The following is an 18,446-nucleotide window of genomic DNA, read 5'->3' on the forward strand; positions in this document are numbered from 1 at the left end:
CTAAGTACACACAGGATGTCACCTAGATTTAGAAACACCAATGGGCAAAAAAAGAAGAGGAGGAGTGTTTTATGGAAGAGGTCACCAGAACAGGTCATCCAGCAAATGAAAACCAAAGCTCTGTTCAACCATATGATCTATTGGTTTCGTGGTGGCATTTTATCCTACGCCTACATAAATTTTGTCCATTTTGAAAAATGGACAAAATCTCATTAGCACAGTAAGAATTAAAAACATGCTGGAATACTACAAAATTTCAAAGTATAGTATTTGAGCCACCACACTTTTACGATAGGCATAGAACGCTTTATCATTCTAAATAGAAATTTGAATATTTAAAGATATTATTTTTCTTTGTTAACAGCTCAAAAGGACTTTGAGATCTTCACCTTGCTCAAGATGACCTTGGCTTTGGACAGACACAACTTTGCTACGGACCTCCAGCAGCAACTCAGCTAAGCTCTCTTCTCCTCAGCTCTTCATTTGTACAAGGAGGATAAAACCAGCATCTTTCTCCCTCTCTCTCCAGATTAATAGCTATTTTAGGCCAAATAATACGTTTTTTTTTTTAAAAAAAAACATAGACTATAACTGTCCCACTTTGGGACTTCTAGGAACACGATAAGAATAATTTTTTTCACACTTCAAAAATGCGTAGAAGAACAAATGATAAAGTTCATCACATTTGTAACTCCTTTTAGAATAAAATTCTAAAGATCTCATAAATTGAAGAAATGAAAGCAATTTAGGACTTCCACTGAAAAGAAATGGTTTGAACAACATGGTTTTAGACTACAGCCCACATTCTGGCTACTCTTTGAAGTAGCAAACCCTCAAATTCCAGAAGAGGTTACTCTGACCACAGAACAAGGTTCTTCAATGATGTACGCGGCAGGAGACAGCAGTAATAAACTGAAATGGGGAGCTGCTGACTGTACACAAGGAAAAAAAAAAACCCTGCAAGAATAATAAAATATTGGAACAGGTATTCCCATGAGGCTGTTGCATCTCAAGACTCAAGCAGACAAAACCCTAAGCAAGCTGGTCTGAACTCAACGTTGACACTGTGCTCTGCACAAAGTTGCACTAGATGATCTCCTGAGATCATTTACAACTGGAATTATTTTGATTTACCTGGCTACCCAAATGTACATGTTTTTTTCTCCTTGTACCCTCTGAATGAGATTAAGATAAGGATAAAATACCATAGCAAAAACCTCTTTTATGAAAGTGGCAGGATATAGTTTAAGCACAAGATTAAGATGTATAGCATATCTGTTTTTACCTGTGATTAACATGCAAAGTAAAATTTATAAAAAGTTATCGCAAAGACAAATTTTTTCCTCAGCAAATAATTAAAAAAAGATTTTTTCCAAAAACCAACAGATCTTCCTACAAATACTTCTGACAGTGCCTTGCTAGGAAAAATTATGGTATAACAGACATGAAATTTTGCTGTACGAATAAGAGATTTTGCTGCATATCCTACAGAACACCACAAGTACCAACAAACTTCTCAGATGTACAAAATGGACTGCTGACAATTTTGGATATTTTACTGATCCTTATTGCCAGTAATTATTAATCAAGGGAAACCAATGAACTACCTCAGAAAAAACATTTTAAATGGTGACTTTTTTATAATAAAGATTTAAAGTTTAAAGTTTAAAACAGTTCAAAAAAACCCACCACTCCACTTTTTTCTTAATTTAACATATGAGTGCAACACAGTAAATTAATGCTTGTGGAATTAAAGATACTATGTTACAGTGGGTTTAGTGTACTTATATTTTCCTTAAGAGGTGAGGAACAGCTGCTAAGTTAAAGTCCAAAAAAAAAAATTATTTTTAACATTTGGCAAAGGTATATAGTTCTCTATACAGACATTTCAAAATGTATGTTGGAAATAAATATGAAATGTCAATATTTAGCTTTATTCCAGCTCTTTAATGAAACTACTGTTTCTGTGGAATATTCTAAATATGTATTACAACTTCCATTGCACAGACTGGAAAAGTGGAGGGGGTAAAAGAAAGCTTTATTAGTAAGTACAAGATGAAACAGCAACTAGCCAGGTTGCCCCACTGGCCATATTTCAGCATGTTTACTTTGACTTCATTCACAGAAATAAATTAAAAAAAAAAAAAGCCAAAACAAGCTTTTTCTCTCTGGGTTCTGATAACGTTGACCTTCAGTTAAAATTCACTGATCTGTTGAGTTTATTTTACATACAGCTAGAACATTATTATCCTAAAAATTGCAATATATGGTACACAGTCATGAAAAAGCACACTGCATGTGCAAGAATATGTATGTAAAGTAATAAAGTCAGTATTTAGAGTTACTTCATGCGTCCTACTGGACAGTCCTAAAATGGTCATTAAAGCAGTTGGCATTTAATCCACAGATCTGTATGAGGGTTTTATTTTTATATAAGGATTTTATATGACTTTTTATTTTTGCTCATTGGCTTTAAGAAGATATAAAACGACTTTTTTTTTTAACTGATGAGAATTATATGTATCCGTATCTTTAAATTGCAATCATACACCCCTGTCCTACTAGGTGTTTGGAACATGTGTATCCAGATGAGGACAGCTAACGAAGAAGTTAACAAGTTTTTGCTTTCTACCAGTGACAGGGCAAACTGCTTTTTAATGCTTTAGCTAGTCAAGGTGAACCTGAGGCTCCTCAACAGAATTCATTTCAACTTCCTGACACATGAAAATAACCTCTGCCCCGGTTATTCTTCACTAGCACAACCATGACTGCTTCACTGACTATAAGCCACAGCAATTTTTATGGGCACAGACCTGCCCTGAGGCAGGTTTAAAATTAGCTAATCTGTTATTTTGGACTTTGTTTTTAAATACATCTAATCTCAGTCAAAACACACCATATTAAAATCTTCTGTGCCACATGTTCACTATAATTTTTTGCCAGACAATTATACTAGTAAAGGTATAATGAATAATGATCTTGGACTCACATAGCTACATACACGAGCCAAAGCCCACCGGTATAGTGGCTACTACACCAGCAAAATCACCTCTGCAAGCAGTTCTTCTTTTGCTGGCGCTAAGAAAGAGCAGGTACTTCCCTGAAATAGGCTTAGCTCGAGTTGTCTAACTGGACGCCATATTAAGGCAGCCATGCACATGAAGCAGTCAAACCTGACCTAAGAAATCCCCTTGAGCCCTAATGTATATGTTCTTCTCTCAGTTAATCTAAAATCAAAATACATTTTAATATAAGTGATTTTGCCAACCAGGATCATAAAAGTCATACACATTCCATAGCCCAAGCTCACCCCCCAAAATCAAGAAATTAATTAGAAGTGGTATTCATAACTTGGGGGATTCTTTCTATTTCTAAGCTTTTAAGGATGCACTTGCCAGAAACATGACAGATGTAAACTTCTTTTTAATGTGAAACCTGAGAATGTAATTTTATCTGACTGTAGCAGCTAGACATGTATGAAAAACAAACATTACCAGACTTCCAGTGATCTCAAGTACTGGCAGCAATGCCGTAAGAAGAGCTGTAATTGAGAAATGCTTAGATGGACAAAAATTCCAGAAATGTTTAGATGGACAAAAATTTATTCACATTCAAAATAAATATGCCAAAGATTATTTTCTTGAAGAGAACAAAGACCGTCAAAGATGACATCTGTGTCAAACAACACAAAAAATTATTTAAAAAAAAAAAAAAAAAAAAAGAAAAAGAAAAAGCACTTAGTGAGCAAGTGTGGTATGACAGTAGTGTGACTTACTGGAAGGCTTATCTCCTTAATGGATTTAATAGCTAGTGAGGTCTAAATTAATTACTGGTATAGTCCCAAAAATTGTATTTTGACAAAATAAAAAGAATCCTATTTCAACATTTCTATTGGAGCCGGAAAATAAGAAAAAGCAAAAGGAAAAACTTCTAGAAAAAATAAGTCAGAAGTAATTAAATATTCTACTGCATCATTTTTTTTCCACAAAAACTACCTAAATTTTCTTTTACTCTTTATGCAATTTAAAAGGCAGCAAAATTGATTCATATGTCTACTAGCTTCCAAACAACCAGAAGCTACTAATTTTTCAATTGCCTGTTACATAATCAAATTTGCTATAAAAATCAGAATTAAAAAAAACCTAACTGAAAATGCAACTGTAGCTTCAGAATATTCTATTATGAAATTAAAGGAACCCTTAGTGGAATTGTTTGGTAGCTCTAATATGATTTGTCTCACAGGAAATATGATACTACAGCTTTACAAAAGATGAACACTTACTTTTAAAATATTTATAAATTTACATTAATATCATCCATATATACCATGACGCATTTTAATAATTATTCTACAATACAATGGGAGTGCATGCTCAAACAAAACACCTCAGCAGTATTTTAAAGCAGTAAACCACCTAGCCAATTTCTGTACGTTCTGTAGTTTTTCTAATCCACTCTCCCTGTGGTTGAGCAAAATCGAATTGCCTCTCACATTTGCAGACAGCTCTGTGAAGGTGATAATAGAGCTGCTCCCTGCTGTCATGAGGCAGGAAATAGGAAAATGGCATATGGGGCTAGAAAGAAATAAAAAGAGAACTAAACAAGAACAAAAGAGATTTCAACAAAGGACAACTATAACCCAATATGCTTTGCAAGTTAATCTCTTTTCATAATCATTTAACATACTTAATCATTTATCTGCACACTTCTCAAAAACTCAAATGCTTGATACCAAGTCTTCTGTAAAGTTTTATTGCCCAAAACATTTGGAATAGAAATGATACTAAAAGCCATAATATGCAACGCCTATAAATCAATGCCGCCTTAGTACCCACGTTAAGGGGCTGAACCTATTCCAATCTGTTAGTAATTGATCTTAGATTTTGTGGCTAAAATGTAATATCTGAAACAATGTATACTTCGATTATTAGTTGCAAACATGTTGAGTGACACCTGAATAGCAAAATATTAAGGGAGGATTATGATTGGTTATGTGTACCGACATTATCAAAGACTTCCAGCCTGTTTAAGGACTACTGATGTAAGATGCAGAATAAACTAAAAATAATCTTTCATTTACAATGAGAATTGTTTTTTAATTTTTATTTTTTAATGCAGAATGGGCATCCAAAAAAAATCAAGAACTTACACATATTTACAGTGCTTCTATATTTAATCTTACCGAAATACCTTAAAAAAAAAAGCAAGCCTACTATACCTTTCCTTTTACACTCTGAATGGGATCCACCACCACAGCAACAGCTCTTTCTGATAAGGCTTCAAAGCTCTGCTGAGTATTGATATCTACACCAGACAACCAACAGCCAAAGCCAGGGTGACTATGATACCAACCAACTACCATCTCAGGTCTGAAACAAAGAGGACATTGAGATTCTCAAAAATAAAAACACGTAACACAAGAAGAAATAGTAATGTATCAGGGCATAAATTAGGATGAGCTGTGAAAAAAACACCAGTAGAAATATTTAAATTACTCACCATAGTATGGTGAAAACATGAACATGAATAAATGCGACAAAAGAGGGCTATCATTAAGGGATGCACATTAGCAGTGGTAGATCATGCTTTCAGTTTTTCACCCTGTTACCGCACCTTCCCTGAACCAGTTTTTACCCTTTCAGCACTTGAGTAAATATCTACTCTTTAACTCCTTGGCGTCAAGGGTTGAATTTTCACGGCAGAAAGTCCATTTCAGACATGGACAACGGGAACCAACGGTGGGAAAGGATTAAATATCAATTAAACCAGCAGTAGAACTAGGAACTCAGTCAAAAAGCAATTTGCACTGTTCTGTTCAGCTGCTGAGCCTTTTGCTAACATTAATTTTGAAGTTTTTCCCACAGTAAAAGAATTTGAGCAAGCAGACGACAACTGTTGAGAGGTAGGAGTGAAATAAAAATTTGTTTAAATACTAGGATCTTTTACAAAATTGTTTTCCCTTTCTTTTCATTAAAATTGCTCATAAATAAATTACAAAGTTGTGGCTTATTTATTTTAATTAAAAGAAATTAAAAAATCAATCTTTTAAGCAGGTACTGTCTAGTAACTGCCTATACTAATTTGAGCAGCATTCTAATCTTTCTGTGCAATAATCAAAGCTGTAGGTTTACCATGACAATTGACATGCATGAGGTGGACTGAACTACATGCTATGCTACTCACCTGATTTGTGGGCCAATTATTTCTTTTTAAACATTATTAATAGCCCCTAGATCACTAGTTTTGCGGAAAGCCAGCTGTTTCTTCTAAACAACATGCAGGGAGTACTTGTTACTGTCAGCCCTCTTTAGGGTGACTTACCTTCCCGTCTGTTTCAGCATATCCAACATTTTTGCTTGAAATACAGGATCAACTGCCTCCACACTGACACCCTGATGTAGAACACAGACAAAAATCATAGTAGTTGTACATAAAGCAATATTATCTTTTAACTTGTTACTTTCCACAAACAAGAATTTAAACACCATTCATAAGCATCTGTTTAAAAGGGCAAGCCAACTACTTTAGAACTACTTGATAGAACACCTTTAAATGTAAAATACAATTGTAAAAAATCTATTTCAATGTGATTTTTAAAATGCTCAAAGAAGATTTTGAATTGCTATTTAAGTCACTCTACTACGAGTAAACATGATTAAACAGCCACAGGAATTCATCTTTTCCTCCTCTTTTTGTTCTGCAAACTCTGGCCTGTCGTTTCTCACAATTTCAGCTCCACAGGTTTTATTCAAGATAAATATCACATACTGGTTTTTTGCAGATTCTACTTATACTATGCACATGCATAGAATAAACTTAGGACAAAAGAATTCAAAAATTTCATTGATGTGCAGCTCTGAGTCACAAAAGGATCCATGCTTCTTTTAAGAACAATATTTCATTCAAGTTACACAAAAAAGCATCATAAATTCAAATTATACCCATTGACTCATCATCCCTTTAAAATATCTCCTCATAACATGAATATTCTTACTCAAAATTAAAATGCATAATTTTTTTCACATCACAAAAATATCATTTAAGAGACATGTCACTGTAAGATCTGTCACAGGGAGCAAGTTCGAAGTATATCTAGAGCACCATCACAATTAAGGGCATGATACACTTCTAATCAAACCTTTTACATTTTGAATCCTTCCCCTGGCTCATAGTATATGAGTTCTTAAAGTTATCAATTTATAAATCTTATTATACCAATATATTTATACATACGTAAAGACATAACATCTCCATATATTGATATACACACTAATGTACTAGTTTTTGCTAAAAAACAAAACAAAACAAAAAAACCCCCAACAAGCTATTTTAACTCATTTTTTTTAACTGAAATCCTTAAATCCACTAGACATGTTTGAATTATACCTAGTAGGTTATACCTTAAGATTGCATAAATGAGGTAAAGCAGAAAAAGCTTTAAAAAATATTTACCATAAGGAAAAAACAAACAAGCAAACAAAATTATCAAGGTCTAGCTGCAAAGAACTCACCGTTCCTGACTGTGGCATTGCAAAAACATCAATCACTCTCACAGTGTAATCATCAACAAATTCCCCAAGCATCAGACCCATAACTTCCATAGGGACACCAGCACGACCATGCTTCAACATCTGGAATTAAGACCAAATGACACTGTATGTTTAACAGGAGGTTCAAGTTTGACTTGGGACAGTTCTTTCAGCCTCTGTTGATCTATAGATAATTTGCAACTTGTAGCACTTTTGGAAACTGCAAGAAACTATAAAATAGTAAAAATGAAGTCAACAAATGAGAAGTAATTAAAATAAGTTTCTTACTATAAGCATTCCAAACAGTAATAATTTATTTAAAAAATTAGTCTGACCAGCACCTAAGGAACACAAGTCCATAAACTTTGGATAGGTGCCAGGTGCTCTATCTCCAGCACTATACACAGATGCAGTACACAACTGTACACAGATGCAGTACACACAGAACACTTACTTTCAACAGTGCGAGGGAAGAGATATAAACCTGTTCCGCTGTATCAACTGCAGGAGCATCTGTTGGTGGCCCCTATGAAAAGAACAAATAATTATTTTCTCCACCATTGTTATTCTGCAGTTTCTAAACATTTTCTTTTGTTTTCCATATTACAAAACTTACCCCAAACACTTCTTTACAGCACCTTCCTTCACTAATCTATTTTGTAATACAAGTCACCTAGCCATCACCCCTTGTCTCCCCCCACCCCAAAACAATACCAATCTAAAGAGCAATCTTATCGGAATCAGTCAAATAAAAAACTGGCAAGTATTGCACTGGGTACAAACCCGTTACAAGACATCCAGGCTAAGAGTCAGATAAGTTTCCATTAGTCAGCCTTGCTGCAATGCTAACCTTCGTCAGCTGTAAAATACGGCCAGTTCTCCAATTAACTATGTGTTTCTTACAGTGGTGTGAATGTAAATGCTGCTGGGCTAGCATGATTAACTGGCACCAACACAAACAGCAATTTCCCTTTGCTTCATCAGCTTTCAGCTAAAGAGGACTTGCAGATAAAGGCTATGGGAGTACTTTGCAGATACACCGGTACAGTGAGAGAAAAAACGGACCTCCGATCCCTAGGTGGAAAAGCTGTGAACAAAATACTTTGCTCTTTGCCTTATGAGTAGTTATTCAAAAATTAGCACAACTGTCCCAGGTGTGAATGATTGGTTGAAACAGGTTCCGTGTACCGTTGAAAATGAAAAACACAGGAGGCAGCAGTTTAAATGTCTCTTTCTCGAGGAGCAAGAGACATATTGCTCTTATATACAGAATTCCGTATCAGCGTACCTCATTACAGCCAATTAACAGTACATTCATTACTTTATTACCAAATTGTGTACAACGAATTTCCACTGAAAAGACAAAAGGTTACTTCCGCACTAAGTGATGTAAACCTAGAAGGGCAACAAAGCAACTACGGAGTATGGTAAAAAAAAGATACTCCACATTAAGTAAAAGGAGGAAAAAACCAGTGTCTTTACACAAACATTTTGTAGATTTAGAACTTTGATTCCACAGTTATAAGCAAAATTGGGCAAAAAAAGAAAAATTTTGAGTAAAGTCTTGATTTTTCACTTAAAGTGGAAAAATTCAGTACAACACGCGTCCACATGACATCAAACATAAGACACAGCGATCGACACAAGCCATCACCTGAAGATAAAACCGGGAACTTAAGTAATCAGCATAGTAAATTTGTATAGTAATTGTCCTTTCTGCATACTTTCATTTTTACACACACAGGAAAACATCATCTAGTCTTCAGACAGTAAGAAAATTCAGTTGGTTTCCCACCACCCCCAATGTCAATGAATTCCTTCTCTATTAGCTCCAGATCCAATCTTTATATTTTGAAATTCACATACATGCATGGATCTGTGTCAACCACAACTGCTTCCTAACACCTTCAAACCTTTATTTCCAACTTTGATACTGTTGACCATCACCTCTTGATATTTGCTCTCCCTCACTTCTTACTACTCATTGCTAATTTTTCTGTCACTTTGGCCTTTCCATCAGCAATCTTCCAGCAGGTTTAAATTTTCACCTTCTGTAAGATTCTCACCAAAGGTCCATCTTTAATCAATTCCCCCACTTCATCAAGTATTTCCCGGACTAGCCATAGCCCAACAGTGAGATCTCCAGTGGAAAAGTGTTCCTCTAACACTTACAATGAAAAACTCTTGAGCAGTTCTTCAGAACATTTCACAGAACCAGATGCACAGGGCACCCGAAACACTTCTTCCAAATTTACTACAACTAGATTGTTTGACTGACAAAGCTTCAAATACCCAGTCATTTTCTGATACTGTTACTAAGTCTTTTTCTCCATAAACATGCAAGTTTACTTTCTTAACTGTATCTCTCCTGCTTTAAGTCTATTCTAAATTATCTTCTTTTCACTTAGAAGTCTTAATACTTTGGAAAGCACAAAGACTCATACTTCCACTTAATCACTGCTAAGAATAAAGCACAGATGAGTTGGGTTTTAATTAAAAAAAAACTTACTAGTTTGATACAACCACCTTCTTCATACATAAAGTTCTCTTCCAATTTTCTACCAGTTCTAGACCAGAGAGGGACTGAAGTGAAGGTAAAAGTACAAACACAGTAACCTTCTGCTTTAGGAAGAACCGTAACATCCATGCTGTTATCACCATATAAATTCTACATTTGTCCCAGATTTTGTTTAACATTTCACTGTAAGCAAGCATCCCATTACACCCTTCAGTATTTTTTTAAAATAAAGAATGGCATAAAAAAAATCTCCCCCCAACTAGCATAAGTAGTTCTGTGATTTCTAGAAGGATAATGTTGATACTTGATTGAGACTAGCTTCTCAAAAATCAGGAGCTTGAACTCAAGTTTATTCCAGAGACCATGGCTCTTGAATATGTAATCTCTAATGTCTGTTAAGATGGCAGATCACAGTGACACCCTTCCTGCAGCCGAGGCATTAATCACATCTCTGTCCCCAATGTAGACACCTGTGTTCACAACTTGTAAGAGTTTAATTATTCTTCGTAACTTTTCCCATTTTAAAATCTATTTAAAATCAGTCAGTAGATTGAACACTTATAGGGAGGAGACAAAACCAAACATGATTACATTTTGTTTCTGTAACAAGGCAAGTAAGTTACCTTTAGTTTAAGCTAAGGTAGGAACTAAAGCAGGGTGTTAGCATACTGCACTCATTCCTAATCTTTCCTTCTTTTAGTATTTCTATGCTCCTTGGAGCTTTCAAATGCTTGTTTACCTTGATGATGGTCCAGAAGAGGGGATATTTAATATTATACTTTATCAACCCTTTAGGCATTCTATGAGATAAAGTAGTTTCTGTCTTCAAAACTTATGTTAAAGTTCTCCTGCCAGCACCCGTAGCCAACAATTCATTTTCAGCATAGGAAACGTTGCTAATTCATAAAGGAATGCTTCACTGGTGTAAATCAACTTGCTCAGCATCTTTTTTTTTTTTTTTTTTTGAAGCCATAGTATTCACCGTAAATGATTTTGTACACTAAATGTCAGTTTAAATATATAATATAAATGACTACACTAAGCATTAGGAGATATTAACTGCAAACTTCACTGTTTCACTTTAAGCACGTGCCCAAGATAGTAAAAATGTTAAAGATTAGCTTCCACTCTTATCATGCAGTTAACCAACTTACCTGAACTCTTAAAAATTAGCTAATGGTAGTATAGAATGCAAATATAATGTAGGTTTATTAATTCTCAGTCATCTTATAAAATACAGCACATATCAAGTATTTCTTTGGTCACAGACGCTTCTTTTGTGAAGACCTCACTATCTCCTTTCAGTTTGCTCTGTTCTCCTCATAGATTATAATTACTAGCTAAATTATGAGAAAAGGAAACAACCCATTGCACTGTACCAATTACGTGTATTAATTTTCATGTTAATATTCCTTCATTTTGAATATAGATTAGAATGAACTGCTCAAAAGCGTTCTGAAATTATTCTGATGTACCAATTAATGAATTTTGAGGAGGAAAGGATCCATAGGTCAAAACCTGTCCAGAATCTACCTTCACAACAGATTTAGTTTCATATTACTTTTCTACCAAAGATAAATTGGCACATAAAATACTATAGGCACACGTGTCTCTCTCTAATTTCTAAGAAAATTATAAACCCAAAGTTCTTCAAATTCTTAACCTAAAACTTTTAAAGATTTAACAGATAAAACCAACAGAATAGATCTTGGGTCTTCCAAGTAGTTTGCTTGGCTTTAGACGATGCCATTTGAAAAACAGACATTTCGATACTGGAACCAATTTACTTCCCTCTCTGACCACTTCCTTTTCCATAAATGGCTGATAATGTAACACAGCCTTGGAGCGACAGCCGCATCTTCTGCGTACTAGTTACACAGTGTGTGGGAGCTAGCTATGGGTTACATGTTTTGAGATTTCTTTGGCCTGTTTCTGCTAGTCTTCCACAGAAGTTTATGCATTTCTTTCATGATGCAAAGAGGAAGAAAGACTTTATTAGCTAATCTCTACATGGAGGCAAAGTATTTTACACTGACCCTCCACAGCATGTGCTATTATCACTGTTCATAAACTTCACTGCCTGCCAACTTTCACAAAGGAGCACCATCCTTACGAAGCAGAGTACCAAATTAAATTAACTGGTGTCAGAAGCCCAAACAAGAAAGCATTTGTATCTGCAATGCAAAAGATCTGCTGGCATTTTTGGTTATATTATGGTATTCAAATAAGGTCAGACAGTTCTCCCACTGCATAGAGTTTTGTAAGACTGTTCATCTCACTGCAAAACAGCGAATACTGCCTTCATTCTGCCTGCTTGCAGCTTTATTGGATAATTTCTTGGGCAACTGGAGAAAAATGGGATTTGGAAACAGCAAGGAATATTGAGCATTCTTTTTCCCAAGCATTCCTGTATAAGCTGGATACAGTAATTATTAAAATTCAAAAACTGTTCTAAAAGATACTGTCATTGTGCTACTTACTGAAAATGGATGTTTCCTCTGAATCAACTATACATGCTGTCAGTCAGTGAAATGAGCTGCCTGACAGCCAGCCATCTTGTAAAACCTAACCAAACTCTGGTTTTGTTTTTCTTTAGAATGGCAGAATCCCAATTTCAATAATAATTGATAAAATTAAGTTACCACTATTAAAATACATTTTATTTTCGCTTAATTTTTTTCAGTAAGACTTGTAATGGAAAAGGAATCACGCTGAAGTTATGGACAGAAGATTACATTGTAATACTAAATTATGCATGATACTATTTTTGTTTCAAACAGTTAAAGAGATGATCCAATATAAAAAGCAGTCCTTTACTTGGGCAGCCCTTGTTGACGAAGTGTTAAAGGCATTTGCCATTCTAACAGGATAAAAACTAACGCCTTGAAGTGTTATCTACTCAGGCCTTTTAGCAAATTTGTTAACACTTTTAGGTATATTACTCCACCTTTCTCTTAGTGTGAATGGTATCAATTATTTAGCCAATTTTATTATGTTATTAAAATACCTGGTGATGAAATGTGAACTAAAGTGTCATTTTAGAGCACTGCTCTTTATTTGTACTATTTTACATTTATTCAAATAGGTACAGAAAGTGGACTCGATTAATTACATGAGGAACTGAGAAATATTCCACAAATGGAGACACTTTCCATTGTTTAAATGGATCTTAAACACTGCACTGGTGTCATGCTAATAACACAAAAGATGATTTTGAAATACATCATAGCTGTTTCAACAAAAACACTGTTTTGCAGGGGCAACTGTAATAAAAAAAGGCAGTGAACTAAAGTGCTGTAGAGCAAATCTTAGCTTTATTGCAACCAAACAGCATATTTCTGTGTAAAGTATAAAGAACTGCTACAATCATTACTGCTTTTTTTTTTACTTTTGCAGTTGGAACAATTTAAACGTGAACATAGGACACACAAGCAAACACTGACTGCTATAGTGTTTATTTCTTTCCCAGTAAGGTAAGAAAGAACCTTTTAATAGTTTAATTTTGTGAGTATTAAACAACTAGTGTGAAAAACAAGCTGCTTGTAAACTATTTCTACTGCCTCTGCTTCAATGACTAGCTGAGGCAACCTGTTATAGGAGGTGTTAATTGGCAATAGGAGTACAAGTCAGAAGCATGTTCCCCATCGTCCTAACCCAGCAAGGCTAGGTCATTAAAGTGGAAATGAATTCTTTCATGCCGACTTAACCCTTTCAGAACATATTTTCAGCTGTTATATCTAAAGACAATTGAGAAAGATTAACTAAAAAAAACAAGATGGAAAAAACTTGCATTACTTTTGAATTTTAAAAAGTATTCAGCCCCCCACTTCTTCACTTCCCTTCTCTACCTCCTCCAAAACAAGTGTTTTAGATAATCATGACATTTATTATGCACGTAGGGGGAGAGAAGGGCAACTGGGGTATAAATGCAATGGCAATCATTGTAAAATAATAATTTATCATATTAAAGGATGCGTGGAAAGATCAGGCACTTAAAGTGAGCTTAAAACTACCGTTTTGTGGAGGTAAATCCAATGGTGGGTGTATAGCTTGGTACAAGGGAAAAAAAATTACAGAATACTACCTGCAGAGAGGACGCAAACTCGAGCAAGAGTGCAGAGGAAGCAGAGGTATTAGTGATAATAAAAAGACCTTAAAAGTTCACCAGAGTACCACTGCTCTTCTCTACTTACCCTTCGCCAGTAAGTGGTATAACCTGATGATATAGTGACATAAAAAAATAAAGGATTTCTTAGATCAGCATAGTGCTTTTTACACGCTGCTAAGCCTAAGAATCTAAACAAAATTGTGATTGTGGAGCAATTTTTCCTGTGCTGAGACAATACACTTACAGAAAATACCACCTCGTATTCCATCAGTGGAAGTGGTGAAGGGAGTAAGCCGTATTCCAGGATCTCAATGGTTCTAGCAACATTGTCATGACAAGGACCGGAAGTCATGTATTGCATTTTCCGCAATACAGGAAGTTAACATGATCAGTCATGACACAGAAAATGATCCAGTTCATAAAAAAATTGAAAAAATCATAAAGAGTTCATAAAAAGGGAAAAATATATTACTTTGCACTGTGAATCACACACTAATTAGTAGCAATTTGAAATTTTATTGCAGTTTTCAAACTAGTACACACACAATTTTACAGTTAGTTCCCCATCAACAGGATTATATTTTGAAGCTAGCATTATGTCTAAACAGTTTGTATGTTTAGGCCCATTTTTATACCAATTATAATCAAGCATACATAACAGACCACAAAATACCGTAAGTCTCAACAAACAGCCTAGATTTCTGAAAGGATCACATTGTCTTGTTACACCATATGTCAGCAAAATAAAAATTGTAGTAATATGTTTAGTCTCATAGACTCCAAAATGGAGTAGGGATACTAGGGAAATATTATGGCATCAATTGCTACTTTAAATTAAAAATATCTGAAGAAAAACCTTAACAGGCTAGATAAAAAAACTGCCTCAGTATGTTTTACAAAATCCTGTCTCCTAAACAAAGTTTATCCAGGTTCACATTTACAACAGAACTCCATAAACAGCAATATAGATGGACTTGAAATATATAATGTTTCCCATCTTCTCTCCCCTTCAAAAACCAAAATTACGGAACACAGAACTTTGTATAGCTTTGAGCAGTTGGTTAAATGGCTTGGGATCACCAGTCTGCAAACACCTCTTCAGTGCACAGCCAAAACTTTACTACCTACCTTTTCTGTTTGTTTGGGTTTTTTGTTTCTGTGGTTTTTGTTTTTTTAAATTAAACAGAACTTCAAACAAAAATAATCTCTAGTTCACTGGGACACTCCACAGAGAACCGGGCCAGAATTTTAGTTAAAGAAAAAAAAAGAAAGAAAGGAAGCCACCAAAGTTTACCTTATGTTTCTATCCTATCCATCTATCAGCAATCTCTCTTCCACTAAGTTTCATGGAATAGGTATAGTAATCCACCAACATGGGCACATGCAGGATTTCCTATATACCTATAGAATGTAATGTGTTTCGCTCATCTAATTGCCCAAAATTGTTAAAATTTTAAAAGGTCTTTTACAAAAAACAGTACGCTCAAGTACTACCATTGAAAATATTCTCGAAGACTGAGGCTTAAAGCTTACTAAGAAAAAAAAAATACTTACCAAGATTTGGCATCAAACGATGCCAGCTGAATTTATTTTGAGGTCACATAAGGTTAATTTTACTACAATGTACCTTACAGAAAGTCATTCTACTTAGTCTAATTTTTTATTAGAAATAAATATTTGTTACTCAATATTAACATGTATTCAAGATATAAAGTTATTTACATATATCACCTTGATGCAATTTGCAATAGTCAGAGTTTCTGCAATGTTCCCAACACAACTGTTGCATGAAATGGCTGCTTAAGTGTAATCTTTCCTGGTTCTAGTGTTTCCTCTCCCTTTACCCCGTACAATCTACAAATTCACTGAGACATGCAAAAAAGCAAGGGAAGGTATGCTGCATCACTGCAGTTAACATTCCTTATTATCAAGCATAAGGACAATTTGGACTAGATGACCTTTAAAGGTCCCTTTCCAACCCAAACAATTCTATGATTGTATAACAACATTATGGTTAGCAAAAAAACGTAAGACCAGGGACACAAATCCTTAGTAACGTTGTACGTGTTTTTGCAAAGGACTACTATTTTTCACAACCTCAAGCTACTGGGAAAAAAGAAAATCCAGAAAACACAAAGGTCAGTTTCACTCCAGAATAAATCCAGGACTAACCTGTTATCTATTCCTGTCACCATTACAGAAGGTATTGGGATTTAGAAATGAGAGCCTCAAGGGAAATAACGAGTCAGCATTTGTAGATTTTGTCTGCCTCCAGCAGTCTTGCTCTAACGCAGATTTTTAATTACCTTATTCTAGACACGGTTCTGCCAAGAAGGGAAGGTAGCTCTCAGCAAGGTGCTGTCTGAGGTCACCGTAAAGTACACTTTGTGCAGCAGAGCAGTTAAAGTGGATTTACTCAATATGTAAAAGAATGCACTGGGTTCTATATGTCTACAGGCTCTCTGTTGTGAAGAGCTGGTACTCTGGACACAAGCAGGTGAACTGGGAGACTCGGTGGCAATATACAGGAACATTAGTTGTTTGTAACACTTATAAAAAACAAACAACAAAACCCCTCCCCCCCACCACTATTAGTACAAGAACACCACTTCAAACTTCCAGGAAAAACTGAAAAGGACTCTTCTACACCACAGGAAGAAAACAGAAGCCCTTGTTCAAAGGTGCTGCATAGTAGCTTTGCAACTTAATATTCAATAGCATGGGATTTCAGAAAGAAGAAACAATTTCTAAGAGAAATAAATTAAATCGATCACTGTAAGGGGGCTGTTTCCTGCTTACAGACAGGAACACTACAAGTGAACAGGTGTAATGCAAAAGGCATACAAAGATTCTGCTCTTGTTTAGTCTTCCCCCTCCTCCATTCTTTCTCATTAGGGTTACACTCATTTCCTTGTCCAAGCTCCTTTGTCTCTTCTGGGGAAAGTCGGCTGGACCACGCTAGCAATTAAATTGAGGAGAGAGAAGCTAATTGCCTAATTATTAGAAATAAGGAAGTTTAAGATGCGAGACCAAGAGGAGGCAGCTAAAAACGGTCTCCAGAGTTTATAGGAAAATAGGAGATCAGAGGAAACTGATAATGCTCAGGCAAAACCCACTAGCTTTATTATTTTTAGTTTTATGTTTGTTTGTGATTAATATGTAAGGTATGACTGTAGTGCAGCCCATCGTGCTTTAAGGCACTTTTATAACATAAAGTACGCACTGTGTTGTAAGTACAATCATATGGCTGTTCCTAAAACAATTCTAGCATGTTTCTCTCTCCCTCTCCCATTACCACTTTTGGATATAAATCACGTTACAACCCTCAACTGTGTTTCAAATGCAGAAAAACTATACCCAACCTTTAGCAATCCCCAACAACTTTCAAATAAGCGTACACTACCCATGGAGCGATCATCATCGCCAGCGTAAGCAGACCCAGGCCACGCTGGTACCCTAAATTTGATACAAAACTTTCGGTTGAACAGCCCTGTATTAAAACACTAACCAATGCAGTAAAATACTTATCCCAGTCAATGAAAGTAAACCAGCACGGTTTACTGTATCTAAGGTGTTTTATCTCCTTAAAACAAAATAATATATTTTGGATATATAAAGCGACACTGATACTTTCTGCAGGAGATAACATAGGCAATTGAAATCTTTTGAATTTTTTATGGGAGTTGATGTTGGATGTTTTTAATGGATGAAAAAATGTTTGCCACTGAGAAAATTTTTCTACTCTTTAAATGGGTTGATAGCTTCTGGGGAAAAAAGTAGAACTAGAATAACCCACACAAATTGTACACCATCTCATCTACTGGGCGGTATATCAGAATCCTAGAAATACTAACATTCTTAGTATTTAAGAACTTTGCTGGAAAATGTCTCAGAAGCAATGGCACAGAAATTGTGCACAATTTTAAGAGCTGTAATTCAGGTTTATTCCCCTGGCAGAGTATTCTCAAAAGGAGTATCTGAAGCTTCGAATACATGTGAGAAGCTGACAATAGTGTATCAGAACAATTCAAACCACATAAAGCACATACACCCAGGAGATACAGGAAGGAAAAAGTCACACAGGTGCAACAGATACCGAGATACCAAAACACTCTACAATTAACCCAAACAATTTTCAGTAAGATGTTAAGGTGTTGCGTTTTTTCCTGGTTAGGTTTTTGGGGTTTGGGGAGAATGGGATGGGGGTGTTTGGGTTTGTTTTGGTTTTGAGGTTTTTGGTTTTGTTAGGGCATTTTTTGGTTTGGTGTTTGGTTTTGGGGGTTTTGGGGGG

At 35.4% G+C, this 18,446-nt stretch overlaps 1 protein-coding gene across 1 annotated transcript in view; it reads right to left on the bottom strand.

The window, feature by feature from the left end:
* PSMD14 (proteasome (prosome, macropain) 26S subunit, non-ATPase, 14) overlaps window positions 1-18,446 on the bottom strand; it is a 44,845-nt gene that overhangs the window by 17,146 nt on the left and 9,253 nt on the right. The window contains exons 4-7 of the mRNA XM_009578056.1: window positions 7,984-8,055; window positions 7,512-7,631; window positions 6,322-6,392; window positions 5,219-5,369 (exon numbers count right to left, since the gene is read on the bottom strand). Of these exons, the coding sequence (XP_009576351.1) occupies window positions 5,219-5,369; window positions 6,322-6,392; window positions 7,512-7,631; window positions 7,984-8,055 (414 nt within the window). The remainder of the gene's footprint in view (window positions 1-5,218; window positions 5,370-6,321; window positions 6,393-7,511; window positions 7,632-7,983; window positions 8,056-18,446) is intronic.

The sequence above is a fragment of the Fulmarus glacialis genome, unplaced genomic scaffold (assembly GCF_000690835.1).
Source record: "Fulmarus glacialis isolate BGI_N327 unplaced genomic scaffold, ASM69083v1 scaffold8640, whole genome shotgun sequence".
In the NCBI taxonomy this organism is placed as follows: Eukaryota; Metazoa; Chordata; class Aves; order Procellariiformes; family Procellariidae; genus Fulmarus; species Fulmarus glacialis.